The sequence below is a fragment of the Euprymna scolopes genome, chromosome 35, assembly GCF_053919585.1.
Source record: "Euprymna scolopes isolate OS-2025 chromosome 35, ASM5391958v1, whole genome shotgun sequence".
In the NCBI taxonomy this organism is placed as follows: domain Eukaryota; kingdom Metazoa; phylum Mollusca; class Cephalopoda; order Sepiida; family Sepiolidae; genus Euprymna; species Euprymna scolopes.
In genome coordinates this window covers 38,340,515-38,356,802 of record NC_136516.1, presented here as the reverse complement: position 1 = coordinate 38,356,802, position 16,288 = coordinate 38,340,515, and the positions used below count along the sequence as shown (strand labels likewise).

General features: G+C 30.7%; 1 protein-coding gene across 21 annotated transcripts in view; it reads left to right on the top strand.

The window, feature by feature from the left end:
* The window catches only part of LOC145259826 (multiple C2 and transmembrane domain-containing protein 1-like), a 992,069-nt gene that overhangs the window by 680,399 nt on the left and 295,382 nt on the right, over window positions 1–16,288 (top strand). For all 21 annotated transcript variants that reach the window (XM_080117638.1, XM_080117631.1, XM_080117630.1 and 18 more), the window contains one exon: window positions 3,215–3,323. In XM_080117638.1, coding sequence (XP_079973764.1) covers window positions 3,215–3,323 — 109 coding nt within the window. The remainder of the gene's footprint in view (window positions 1–3,214; window positions 3,324–16,288) is intronic.

Here is a 16,288-nt window from a genome sequence, read left to right as displayed (position 1 = left end):
AGTCTCAAGGGGACCTCAAATCCTGGTGAAAATGAACAAACGATGCAGTCTTAGGTCTTAACATATGTAAATTTGAGTTCTGCACCATGCACAAAAAGAAATAACTAAGTCCATCATTTGCAACCCCCCATTTAGCCCCCAAAATCCCCAAGGCCTTAATGTATTTAAATTTGAGTTCAGCACCATGAAAAACTGCTAACTAGACATAGACAGAAAATTTTGGACAAATATGTTAAAATAGTCCCCAAAATGGAGTGTTTTTATTATCTCTAAAAGAGCCCCTATGGCACACTCAAGAGTTATCGCAAAGTATAGATAAACAAAATTATATAGAAACCAGTTAGTTACAACTTTTCAGAAAGTTTTATAAACATCCAAGGCAGCCATTTTTTTTAATAAGCACAAAAGTTTCACTTTTAGCCATTTTAACCCAAAAGGCACTCCTAGGGGGTTCAACCGAAGTTTTCCTTGAAAATCCATTCTGTTACTTTTTTTTACTCATATCATGTTTAATGTTTGTGCAAAATTTCAGAAAATTCCAAGGCGTAGTTATTGAGAAAAGTGCGGACAGACGAACGGACGAATGAACGGACAAGGGTGAATTTACAGGTCCACCCTCCTTTTGTCGCGGGGGGGGGGGCAAAAGTGATTAAAACAAAAATGTTATGTATATATTGTGCAACACCACTTCTCATACGATAATCCAAGCCATCTCACACGATAATCCAAGTGATCTGAAGCCTGGACAGAGGAATGGTCATTTGTAAATGCCAGGCACTGTTGACATAGTCCCATGATGGGGATATACGTGCAGTTGGGGACCGCTTGTGAATTTCATATTCCCTTCAAACTCCTCCCCACTAGAGTAATCTGGCTTAACCTGCCTAAGTCTAATACCATGCTAGGTATTTCCAGTTTCTTAATGCATGTCCTTGACCCATACTGATTACGTTTCTTCCTCTGAGGTTATCAGATCTAAGCAAGTCTTTAAGACTAACATTATGTATCTAACGTGTTATTTTTATATAATTTCTCTCCATGCAACGCATATCTTCAGCCCTCACTTCCTCTGTAGTCATCAGATCTAATCCTGTCTTTAAGACTCACGTTATGCATCCGCCGTATTATTCTCATATCATTTCATTTATTTATTTGCAACACGTGTCCTAACCACTCACTGGTCAGATTTTACTTTCATACGTCATTAAATGGCATGACGTCATCTAACGTGCACAAAGGCAAACATAGAGTACAACAAAATAAAATATGTATCAAGTGAGCTTGCAAGCCAAATCACAACGTAATGTTAGGGAAAAAAAATAAATTTTTTACTTGTTTGAAATTTATCACAGATATATTTCAGAGGTATACTCCATCTTCAGTATGTTGTTTTGTTTCTTTTTTTCCTTTTCTTCTTCTTTGCCATGTTGTAAAGTTGGAGAAAGAAGTCTTTTTGTAAAGAGCTGTGCGTTGTATCTGGCCGTTGTATTTTGAAATGTTTGAACTGTGCGTAGGCAACGCGAGAATAACGTCAAGAATGAGCGTTCATATAAAAACATTGTTTTAATTTGAATAAAATAAACCTCTGAAATATATTTGTGATAAATTTCAAACAAGTAAAATATTTGTTTATTTTCTTAATATTACGTTGTGATTTGGCTTTCAAGCGCACTTGATGCATATTTTATTTTATTCAAATTAAAGCAACGTTTCTATATGAACTCTCATTCTTGACATAGCATACAACAATTAAGACCAACAGGATATAAAGTGGATATAAAAGACAAAAAAGTGTCTGTTTGTCTTTCTTGATTTAATTTAACCATTTTTATTCTTTTTTGTGATTATTTTGTTGTTTCAGGAAAGGTTTTCTTTTTTATTAATTAATTAATTTATTTGTTTTAGAAAGAGTCTACATTTTATCTATTTATTTATTTTAAGAGAGGATACTCGTTTTTTTTATTTATATATTTTTGTTTTAGAAGTGTTCCTTATTTTATTTATCTATTTATTTATTTATTTTTATATTTATATTTTATTTTTATTTATTTTTTATTTCTATACTTTGTTTTAGAAGCGTTCCTTATTTTTATTTATTTATTTATTGTTTGTTTATTTTAGAAAAGGTAGTTTTTTTTTAATTTTGTTTGTTTATTTTTTGTTTTAGAAAAGATACTCAGTTTTTTTTTAAATTTTGTTTGTTTATTTTTTGTTTTAGAAAGGGTCCTTATTTTTATTTTATTCATTTATTTTTTAGAAAGAATTTTGGGCTTTTATTTTATTTTTATTCGTTTTAGGAAAGTCTTCGTTATTTATTTGTTTGTTTCAGAAAGGGTTCTTATTTTTTATTTTATTTATTTTTCCTTTATAAAAGGGTTTCAATTTTTTTATTTATTTGTTTGTTTCAGAAAGGGTTCTTATTTTTTATTTTATTTATTTTTCCTTTATAAAAGGGTTTCAATTTTTTTTATTTATTTGTTTGTTTCAGAAAGGGTTCTTATTTTTTATTTTATTTATTTTTCCTTTATAAAAGGGTTTCAATTTTTTTATTTATTTGTTTGTTTCAGAAAGGGTTCTTATTTTTTATTTTATTTATTTTTCCTTTATAAAAGGGTTTCAATTTTTTTATTTATTTGTTTGTTTCAGAAAGGGTTCTTATTTTTTATTTTATTTATTTTTCCTTTATAAAAGGGTTTCAATTTTTTTATTTATTTGTTTGTTTCAGAAAGGGTTCTTATTTTTTATTTTATTTATTTTTCCTTTATAAAAGGGTTTCAATTTTTTTATTTATTTGTTTGTTTCAGAAAGGGTTCTTATTTTTTATTTTATTTATTTATTTTATATAGAAAGGGTCCTAAATTTTTATTTCAATATTTATTTATTTTTCCTTTATAAAAGGGTTTACATTTTTTTTTCTTTGTTTTAGAAAAGATTTTTTTATTTTATTTTATTTATTTGTTTATTTTTGCTTTAGAAAGCGTCATTAATTTTTTTATTTTATTTTTTGCTTTAGAAAGGATCCTCAATTTTTATTTATTTATTTTCCTTAGCGTCCTTAGGACCTTCAGTTTATTTATTTATTTATTTGTTTTATAAAGGGTCCTCAATTTTTATTTTATTTATTTGTTTTATAAAAGATCCTGAATTTTTTATTTATTTGTTTTAGAAAAGGGTCCTCAATTTTTATCTTATTGTTTTTTTGTTTTTTTTCCAGGATGCAAGAGATGAAAGTGATGTTGTCTGAGAAAGGGAAATCTTCTTACATGGGTTACCTCATTTTGCAACTGACTCTCATTCCGAAGACACAGGCCGACAAAGAGAGCGTAAGTCATTACCAGCATATTTTTCATCATTTTCAATTCAGTTTTCGTATCATTTTAGAGGGAGGAGGTAAGTGAAATCTATGTAAACTAAATTCTCCGCCTCCAGTGTATTGTTATATTATAAACCCTTTTTAAGAATTCAAAACACAACAACCATTGGTGTAAGCAACAGTCTGTTTTTTTATTTCTCCTGTTGTTCTTGCTTATGGTAGATAGAGAGAGAGAGTGGGGGAGCGACAAAGAGAATTATCGTGGCGTCCACTCGGTTGACAATCAAATCTCCAACTGCAATCTTTTTCCTTCTGTCACTTTTTCCTGTCAATCTTTTCAAAACATCCATATAACCAGATTCCTTTCTGTTACATTTTTCATAACAATAACAAGGTCTGTTTATATCTGTGAGAAATATTGAAACAATTCCCGTTTAGCTTGTCAATTTCTGACATTTCATCCGCAGACGCGTGCCACATTTTAATTCATGAACATACCAATATGTATATACACCTATACACATTTTAATTCATGAACATACATATATGTATATACACCTATACACATTTTAATTCATGAACATACATATATGTATATACACCTATACACATTTTAATTCATGAACATACATATATGTATATACACCTATACACATTTTAATTCATGAACATACATATATATATATACATCTATACACATTTTAATTCATGAACATACCAATATGTATATACACCTATACACATTTTAATTCATGAACATACATATATGTATATACACCTATACACATTTTAATTCATGAACATACATATATGTATATACACCTATACACATTTTAATTCATGAACATACATATATGCATATACACCTATACACATTTTAATTCATGAACATACATATATGTATATACACCTATACACATTTTAATTCATGAACATACATATATGTATATACACCTATACACATTTTAATTCATGAACATACATATATGTATATACACCTATACACATTTTAATTCATGAACATACATATATGTATATACACCTATACACATTTTAATTCATGAACATACATATATGTATATACACCTATACACATTTTAATTCATGAACATACATATATGCATATACACCTATACACATTTTAATTCATGAACATACATATATGTATATACACCTATACACATTTTAATTCATGAACATACATATATGTATATACACCTATACACATTTTAATTCATGAACATACATATATGTATATACATCTATACACATTTTAATTCATGAACATACATATATGTATATACATCTATACACATTTTAATTCATGAACATACATATATGTATATACACCTATACACATTTTAATTCATGAACATACATATATGCATATACATCTATACACATTTTAATTCATGAACATACATATATGAATATACACCTATACACATTTTAATTCATGAACATACATATATGTATATACACCTATACACATTTTAATTCATGAACATACATATATGAATATACACCTATACACATTTTAATTCATGAACATACATATATGTATATACACCTATACACATTTTAATTCATGAACATACATATATGAATATACACCTATACACATTTTAATTCATGAACATACATATATGTATATACACCTATACACATTTTAATTCATGAACATACATATATGCATATACATCTATATACATTTTAATTCATGAACATACATATATGCATATACATCTATACACATTTTAATTCATGAACATACATATATGTATATACACCTATACACATTTTAATTCATGAACATATATGCATATACATCTATACACATTTTAATTCATGAACATACATATATGTATATACATCTATACACATTTTAATTCATGAACATACATATATGTATATACACCTATACACATTTTAATTCATGAACATACATATATGTATATACACCTATACACATTTTAATTCATGAACATACATATATGCATATACATCTATACACATTTTAATTCATGAACATACATATATGTATATACACCTATACACATTTTAATTCATGAACATACATATATGTATATACACCTATACACATTTTAATTCATGAACATACATATATGTATATATACCTATACACATTTTAATTCATGAACATACATATATGTATATACACCTATACACATTTTAATTCATGAACATACATATATGTATATACACCTATACACATTTTAATTCATGAACATACATATATGTATATACACCTATACACATTTTAATTCATGAACATACATATATGTATATACACCTATACACATATATATACTAGTATGTCAACCCGGCTTAGACCGGGGCATTCGTGTAATAGTATATTTCTTCAAGAACTTGAAGATTTTCAAGATTTCTTTTTTTTAAATTGTTTTTAAGTCCATCTATGTATATATAAACAAGTGCACTGTAAGTGATAGGTTTCTTCTGTCAAATCTCGACCTATAAATCACCTTAAATAACACAACCAAAGGCATTATCAACAATTTTATGAAGATTCTATACCTGCACAACCTCCAGTGCTACGTTGTCACATTTGTGGTTTAATCTGCAAACTTAAAAGTAACAATGCAAGACATTCGGGGATTCATAAGTAATTTTCTGAATTGCCGACTGTGCTGAAATGATAACATTATTTTGAAACAAATTCTTAACTTGACGAGAGGTGGGGTCGGATTATAAAAAGCAAACAAACTACTTTGCATTTTTACCAAACAAATTTAAAAACAAAAGATACGATAAAAATCTAATTTAACTTGAAAATTATATCCAGAAATCTAACTATGATATGAGACATTTATTAATACCTTTTGATCTATACACATGTACACACACAAAAAAAACATCATCAGAAGACACAGAAAGTCACGCGTGGCAGGAGAATGAGGATTAAAGCTCTTTTCTTAAAATCTTAAACAGGAGTTCAAGTTTTTTCTTCTTTCCTATTCTTTGTCTTCTTTGAAACTGAGTCTACAACGTGTTGGTTCTCGGACTACGTTACACGGTGACTTTTAAGTAAAAAAAAAAAAGCATCACTTACCTTATGCACTGTAAGTTATAGTCCGATAGTCGTTCTTTTATGGGTCTTTAGCCAGTTAAAATTGTTTTTAAGGGGGTCAAAAATGGGGCAAAATTGAAAAAATGGTTTAAACATTTTGTAAATTTAACTTTTTTTTTTGTTTTATTCAATTTTCACCCCAAACAAGGCATAGTGCCACTTTGAAGTAGGGGGATACTATCGGGGACATAAGTTGCATGAGTTTATGAAGGGAGATGAGTAGCAAGATGTCTGTTCACATTACACTTGAACTTCTGCATGTCAGTACAGTTGAGAAAGCAGAATCCCGGAAGGGAGTTTCAAAGTTTAGCAGTTCTGGGGAAGAGACGATTGGATTAAAAGGCTTTCTTACACCTAGGGATCTCTACTGTGAAGGGGTGAGATTTAGTTGCTTTTCGGGTTTGTCGGGGGTATTCACGTCGAGGCGGTATGAGTGCTTGTAGTTCGTCAGAACATTCACCATTGTAGAACAGGCAGAGGGATGCAACATTTCGTCGATGGGATAGAGGCTGAAGCTTAGATGACAGTTCAGGACCTATCAGGTTGGCGACTCTCTTTTGAACCTTATCAAGGAGTGAGAGATAAGTAGCAGATGCACCCGCCCAAATGTGACAACAGTACTTCATACATGGGCGAATTTAGTTTTTTTTAAATTTTGAATCGATTTATATGTGTGTCACTTTGGTACAGTGGTAACGTCACCAGCTTTGAATGCTACAGTTTTGGTTTCGATTCTTGCTGATGGCACCCAAATACTTTTTTTTTTTTTACTTTTGAAATCACAACTCCATAATAATATATACGAAATCTGGACAAATTAAAATATCATATTTAAGCCTCGCTAGTCTCTATTGATCCCTAACTGCACCTTATCGTAACAAAATTCCATACAAAATTTCAGCCAGATCAGCGCAGTATTTTACGAATAAATTTCTAGAGTAAATGTATTGTAGTGATTAATCCTTATTAATTCCTATGTATTAAACGGATACCATAATGCTTACTTCGCTGCACTTTATCATAATGAAGGTCCATACAAAATTTCAACCAGATTGATTCATCGAATGTATACTATGATTCTCAGTTCACTGCACCTTCACGTAACAAAGGTCCATACAAAATTTAAGCGAGATCAATCCAGTAGTTTCTGAAAAAAAAATGGAACAGACAGACTAAGATAAAGATTATCTATACGTATGTATATGATGTACATGTACAATGAAGGGTTTATTTCTCGTTATCTATACTCATTGATTTATTCCTCCCGGAAACTGTTCAATCACCTTAACATGAACTTAGCTTTTTCCGTTTCTTGACATTTTCATATCGACTCAACCTTTCCGACATTTTGTCCGTCTTCATCCTAATCTCAGAACTCATTCATCCGAATACGAAATTTAATTCTCTAAAAAGTCAACTCGAAGTTTGTGGAAATTTATGCAATCGAGGTTTGGTCAATTTAACACGCCACCTTTGCCTCCTGCACATCCACCGTTGCTCTGCATTCATTTATGCATCTATGTGGTATATTTATTTTATGCAAACATTATTAGCTGCATATGTGCGTGCACGTTTCTGCTGCAACACCTTGGCAACAGAAACATGTATGCACATATGTAGCCAATGCTGTGTTTTTTCATAGAGCACGTTTTGATAAACATTGGAATTTCAGTGGATTTATATCTAGGAAACTACAACGATGCAATAATTATATAATAACTATGCATATATATATATATATATATATATATATATATATATATACGAGCAAACAGTTAATAAAACATGTTAAAAAACACTTTGAAATGAGTTAAAAACATATTTAATCTGAAAAGGAAACACTAGATAAGTGGATAGTCCTTAATCCACGGAGTTCCGAAGAAATACTTTCCTTCTCATCAGAGGGTAGGAATTAGCAAAATGCGGGATCGGGTTTTGCATGCAAAAGTATTTGATGAAAAACAAGTAAGTCAAAGATCTTACTTGATAACAAAAAAAGTGAAGCAGAGGGAATATGGTGAAGAAAAAGGTGATTACACATGAATGGATAGTCTGGTGGAAGATAAATAATCCAATGACGGTAAAATTCAAGAAAGTTATATATATATATATATATATATATATATATTTATAGTCATCCACATACAGTGCTGTTTCACAGCTCTTCAGTGCGACTACAGGGTGGTCAAAAAGTCAGGTAACATGTTAAAGGTAGAAAAACAATATGATCCATTATAATCTCTATTCGTTTAATATTATTTCTTGGATGAAATTTTTCCACAACGATGGATTGGTCGCCGTGGCCCAGTTGAATGGCCAGCCAGATCTCTGGATCTTACCCCTCCTGATTTCTGGCTTTGGGGCTATGTAAAGGGTAGCGTTTATGGCAAGAAGCCTGATACAATAGCGTCTTTAAAGTTATTTATTGAAGAGGAGATTGCGCGGATATCAGCTGACATGATTACACGTGTTACACAATCAGTGGTTAATCGCTTCCAGCGATTGATAGAGAGAAATGGACGACAATTAACAAAATAAACATATTTCATGTTTGTTTCATTTTATATTTCAATGTATGGTACTTAAATATACGTGTATTGCTAATATCGTTTTTCTTTAAAATGTTACCTGACTTTTTGACCACCCTGTAGACAGGCAACTACCTCAAGTCATATACACATATATATAGCGCCATAAAACAATACCTAACATTCCATGATAAAAACTTACAGTCGTCCGACAGAAATATCTTAACGAACAATATTAAAATTCGATACCTTAACAATTTCACACGACGACTAAAATTACTAGAAGATCCACTACAGCCCCTTTTTAACCGGATTTCATTTAACACCGGGATAAATATACTAACAGTATTTAATAACTAGCAAGAAACTAAATAGACTATAAAATAAGAAAATCGAAATTAAAAATAAAAATAATTCGCCCATAATCTTTCTGCACCCACCTTTGTCACCAATAGATAAACAACTATAAATACACCAAGCCTCAGAGGGAAAGAAAAAGAATATATATATATATATATATATAGCGTGTAGTATAATAACAAATCTGAAAAAATATGTTATTACTGTATAGTCACATACTTTTCAGATGTTTACTTTAAAAAAAAACTTATAAAAACACGACACACCGACACACTCAGTTACGAAGATCGACAAAATTTATATAAAAAATATCTTTTTCATTATAAAAAAAACTTTATGAGAATGATTTTTTAGCGCATTCCAATTGGTATATAAAAACCGAGTGGCTTCCTTCAGTCTTGACAGACTACGGATACTCACTGTAAGGGCCCCTGCACATGAAATTTGTGTGGCAAGAGTTGCACAGTCTCCAACCTCGCCTCTCCTTAATCAACAGGACGACTGGAAACAATGCCGAGATGAGCGTTGTGCACATGCAGTGCCTAGAATTCCCAAAAGGTCACCCATCTGGTACTAGCCAGGCCCAACGTTGCTAAACTTCAGTGATCTGGCAAGAACCGGTGTTTCAACATGATTATGTCGTGTGTATATATATATATATATATATATATATATATATATATATATATATATATGACAGTTAAGGGCCTATCAGGTTGGCGACTCTCTTTTGAACCCTGTCCAGGAGTGAGAGATAAGTAGCAGATGCACCAGCCTAAATGTGACAGCATGGGCGAATTTAGTTTTTTTTTAAATTTTTAATCGATTTATATGTGTGTCACTTTGGTACAGTGGTAACGTCACCAGCTTTGAATGCTACAGTTTTGGTTGCGATTCTAGCTGGTGGCACCTACTTTTTTTTTTATTTATTTAATTTTGAAATCACGACTCGATAATAATACAGACAATATATATATATATATATAATCTTCAGAATGTGAGAGAATATATAATTATTTCCACAGCCAGACATCGTTGCAGCTCACAAGAGCCAAGAAAAACCAATAAACTAGAAGTCCAAGACATCCGAACTCTGGATTTGAAACCCGAGCCTCTTGCATGCTAGGCGAACACTCTACCAACTTAGCAAACACGCCACACACACAAAAATGCCTATTAACTTACACAGATCAAGCAACCTGCAGCATAGATCTGACAATAGAATAAACCTACCTCTTACTGAACAAGGGACGTGGTAATCCAACCAGGAAACGACTATTTGTAGTCCGTTAGAAAGTAGTCCTGCACTATTATGCCCTTTTTCAGATAAAACCAGTAGACTTGTTTTTCTCAACGATAACGGACAAAAAAGAGATGGGTAAATTAACAAATCATTACATATATTTCTAAAGCGATTAAAAGATAGGGAAGAAAAGAAACTGTCAATTACAGAATCTAATGCAATAAAGTATTTAAGATAGTTTAAATCGTAAAAAAAAAATAAAAGCAAGTACGTAGAAAAATGGCTTTGTTTTTATTTACTTACGCATCTGCAGAATTTTTCAAACCAGAAGCTGTAAACCGGACTAACGGTTTCAACGCCCAAGCAAGATGATTTAAGTTTTATAATATATAAAATATAATACAATATATAATATAATACAATATATATATAATATATATATATATATATATATATATATATATATATATATATATATGAGAGAGAGAGACCAAATTTGGAATTTGAGGAAATTCAGCTCCCACACAAGGGCATTCTGAGTTGGGGAAAAAATAGAAATAGTCTTAATGTATAAGGATTGCAATTTTTACGAACCGAGAATGGAAAAGATGAAGTGTAGTATCTGAACAGATACCACACTTTGCTCCTAGCTTAAAGGAGCATGGTTTATGGTACGTTCAAAGATTAAAGCTCACCATCTCTACCTCTATTAAAACCAAAGCGCACTGCTAATTTTGGACTAGTATATTCTGGCAGTAAGAGATCTTTATCGCTCCACAACAATTGGGGGAAATTAATTTTCTACATCCAAGGAAAAAAGAGAGAAGGATAAGGACTTTTTTTTTTTTAGATTTAAAAAATAATCTAAAAATAGAAGAATGCTTTTTATTTATTTTTATTTTTTTTATATCGTAACCAATTACCCCTGGCTAGAAGGAATATATATATATATATATATATATATATATATATATATATATATATATATATATATATAAATATAGTAAGGGGATTAGAACACGAGTCTAAAGAGCAGAGTATATTTTAATGTATTAGTAAATTCATTAATACAATTAAAATAAAATAAAGGAAAACAGTGTTCGTTGTAATGTAGATAATAATAAGCTCGATAGGCATATATGTCGTAGAGCTATTTTAATATTAAGTAAGACGATTGATAATTTATAATTAAAATTAAAATCGGTTCATAAAAAACCCCACCCAATATTTTTGTCGCAGAGAAAAAAATGCTGCCTATATATATATATATATATATATATATATATATATATATATATATATATATAAAACTCTCTACAGAGGGGCACCGAAGAAAAGATATAAAGACTTTCTGAAAAAGTCCTTCGGTGACTGCCACATTGACCACTTCCAGTGGTCTGACCTCGCTGCTGACCATTATACCTGGCGACATACTGTCCACCAGGCTGTCATTTCCTTTGAGATCTCCCGCACAGAGAATCTGCGGGAGAACCGCTGCAGGAGGAAGATTCGGGAAGCCTCAGCAGCCACACCTGACGTGACTTTTGACTGCAGCCGCTGTGACCACACCTGCTTATCCCGCATCGGGCTCGTCAGCCACAAGCGTGCCTGAAGTTGATGTGGACAATTCTTCATAGAATCTTCATTTGCGAAGTACTGCCAAGAATATATATATATACTAGCAGGGGTGCCCGGCGTTGCTCGGGTGTTTGGAGGTGTATGCTGTGCAAAAAAAGCAAAAAAACAAAAAAAAATGGTTAATTTTTTAAAATTTGACCCCTATTATGACCCCTTAAAATTTATTGTTTCGGGCTCAAATCACTTTATTAAGTTAGATCCAGGTTCAAGGAACCTATATCTAAAATTTCAAGTGTCTAGACCCAAAATTGTCGGAGGAGTTTGGTAGAGTTCTTAAAGGGTCAAATCGTTGAAATTTGACCCTTTAACAGCCAAATTTCTGGCTTACACCCGTCACATCGATTTTCCCAAATCTCAGTACCCGGTATTTCAAATTTCGAGTCTATAGACTAAAAATTGACAGAGTTATTGCGTAGGGAAATGTACACAGACAGACACACAGACATACAGACAGACAGACAGACAGACATGTTCACTTTTATATATATATATATATATATATATATATATATATATATATATATTGTTTTTAAAATATAATTATCTACTGACACATGTTTCGTGGTCTACGACTCATCAGAGTGGCTGAATCTAGTGGCTGCATATATATATATATATATATATATATATATATATATATTGTTTTAACAAAAAACAAGATTTCCAAGAATGGGTTGATTGCAACAAATAGTGTATTTCATCGTTAGTATTGTATTGTTTCAAGACTATTCGGACAAATTCAAACATTATGTCGTTTGAAAATTGTCGCAAGAACAGCCTTTCTTCAGACTTATTGAATAAAAAACACTTTAACAATAAAACATTATGGAAACCATTTCCCTTATAAGGAAAAGAAAACAAGCGTAGATAACTTATGAAGGGATTGATATGCCGTAAAAGGGATTCAATCCAAAGAAATCTTGTAGTCGAAAATTAAGTAATGACTTGAAGAATTCACTCATTTATTTTTTTCTTTCTCTTTTGCTGGCTGACGTATTCAGCGCTTTCCAGATTATTCCGTTTGTCCATTTATCATTGTTCCGCGTGTCGTCTTTGCAATTCCATGGCTTCGATTAGGAATTGGCAAGCGCTGTCAACTCAGATTTAGTTTTGCTTCAAAACTTATTCCGATAAAAAAGGGGAGGAGGGATGGTCGTTAGAATTGGACGCCAAGTTATCGCTGATCTACAAAAGAACTTCCTTACACGGATGAACAATGATGTATTATTCATGGCGATATTGTTTTGTACCGATTCTATACTTAGAAGTGTATCGTGAAGGAATTCTTAACTTGCAGCTACAATTTTCATTTAAAAAAGTCGGTTAACATTTTAGTGTGGTTAACCAAATAATATTTATTTTTCTTAGTACAAGAGATAAATTCTGCACGTTTTATTATTGGAGGGAGGCTAGATTCTACTTTTTAGGTGATTACATATGGTTTTACGACTGGGTAATATATATATATATATATATATATGTATGTATAACTACATATGTTTAATAATATGTTTAGAAACACTTCAGAAAGAGTCAAACACCCATGTATTTATCGGAAAGGAAACAAATCTAACCCGGATATAACAGAAACTGATATTAGAGAGATATTCTCTTGCCCCAAATTAGAGTTTCTGTTAATGTACAGTGTAACCCGGATATAAGAGAGCTGTAGGGGCAGGCGAAAAAGTATCTTATATCCGGGTCATACACACACACACACACACACACACACACACACACACACACACACACACACACACACATATATATATATAATTTAAAGGAGATTAGAACAATAGTCTAAAGAGCTGAGTGTATTTCAATGTAACAGTGAAATTACTAGTTTAATTAAAATACAGGAAAGAGAAAGAGAAAGTGCTCGTTGTAATTTAGATATATAATAAGCTCGATAGGTAAATATCCTAGAGCTAATCCAATATTAAGTAATGTGATTGATAATTTAAAATTTAAAAATCAAATTATAATTAAATTAAAAATCCGTTTCATAAGAAGGAACAACAACAAAATCAATTATCTGTACGATCGTTTCGGAAAACAATGCTTTTTATTGTGGTAGACATCAAGTTACGTACAATAATTACATATAGTTTTTTAATAAGCAAGGTCTCCTCGTCAGCAAATTTTGAAGGGTTTTTATTAAATTTAAAAGACACCATAAATAAACCTAGCATTAAAAGTAAGGCAGATGTATCTGAAAAAAATTGAAATAAAAGGTCTGGATTTAAAATTTATAAGAAAATTAATATGGGTTAGAGATAGAAAAGAAATAGAGTAAAATATAGATTTGAACTTAAATTATAAGTTTGCTTTAAGTACCACATTACAAATATATACATGCATATATATGAAAAAAATAGACACACATATATACATATACATAGATATACAGGTATATACATAAAAATATATAGAGAAATTTACCTTTTAATTTTTCGCCTTTTGAAATCAGGAACTATGGTTAAAATACTCATTTAGATGTTTGCTATAGCTTTTTATCTTATTGAATGATGAATTTTAAAAGGGGGGGACGCCCGTGCAATAAATTATTTCTGTTAGCGTACTTTTGATTTAAAGACACTACGGTTTATATTACGAATGTTGTTTGTGTAATTACATGTTGTAAGCGGAGATAATTGTCATATTTTCTTTACTTTTTTATTTAAAGGGTGTAAGCGGGGATAATTAGTCTAACTTAATTTATTAAAAAAAAAAATTGTAATCTATTTTTACTAATAAGTAATTTTTAATGATTTAAGGTGGTTTATATTTATTAAATTTAAACCAACGTTTATGACTGCATGTAAATATTAGTTCCTGTCTTGAATTTAATAGTGTGGTTGCATTTTTTATATCTTCATATTTTTAGGGTCTCTTCTTTACATAGTGCACAAAATTTATCTCCTGGTTTATATGATTTGCAAGTCTCAATTATTCGCCATTTAAAGTTGAAAGAAATATTGCTATTTTTTAGTTGCCAAATATAGTTGGATAGAGTAGTTTGGTTTGACAGAGTTATTTTTAAAAGAATGGTTGTGCGTTGAAATTCTATGTTTTTTTAGGCTAGATGTGGAACCAAAATATATTACCTCTTGCTTATTGTTATTATTTTCCGTTAGGTCTGGTGCTGGATTATTATATGGTGGGTTGATTTGTAATTTTAATTTATGCAGATTATGTATGAATTATTATAATAAACCTCTATTGATAATTAGGAAAAATTTGCCCGGTGGACTATTTCGAAAAAATAAAATTAAAAAATAATAATGATAATGTTGCTTATCAAATTCTATCTGTGTTTGTTTACAATATCACGTCAGCTGATATTTGGGCTTCATGATGAATGACCTGGAAAACTCGCTTTTGATTAGATTTTAGTTTTTAAAATATGCAAACAAAGAAATGATTTGCGGCGATTTTAAATGGTCCCCCTTTTTTTTTATCGTAAATTGAACTCATTAATAAGAAAAAATTAAAATGGTGAGATACACCCGGGCTTAAACAAGGGATCATTCGATCTGTAGTTGAATGCTCTACCATTGAGCTATATCTCCAGATTATAATAAATCTGTTTTTTTTTTTTGTTTTTTAAGAAATGATTTGATTAGATTTTATTATCTCCCTTGGTGAGTGTAACATAAAATATTCCCCTGTAAAAATTCTTTTTTATGGGTAAGAGATAAAGATCTATTTTTAAAATCGGATTTTTTTTTAGATCTTTCGATACTTGTCGGACGAATTTCTGTAAAAAAAAACATATCTTAGAATACTGCCAGACACATAAGTTAGCTTTGTGTTAAATTTGCAAAAGATAAGCTCAGCCGTTTCGGAACCTATGAGGAATTAAACTCTAACACACACACAAAGTGACTTTTATATAATAGTAGAGACATATATATATATATATATATATATATATATATATATATATATATATATATAGTCATCCACATACAGTACTGTTTCGCTGTTTCACAGCTCATCAGTGCGGCTAGACAGGCAACTACCTCAAGCCAGGATTGAAACCCGACCGTTTATACGGCAGTCAAGGCTTCTAACCATTACGCTATTGGCGG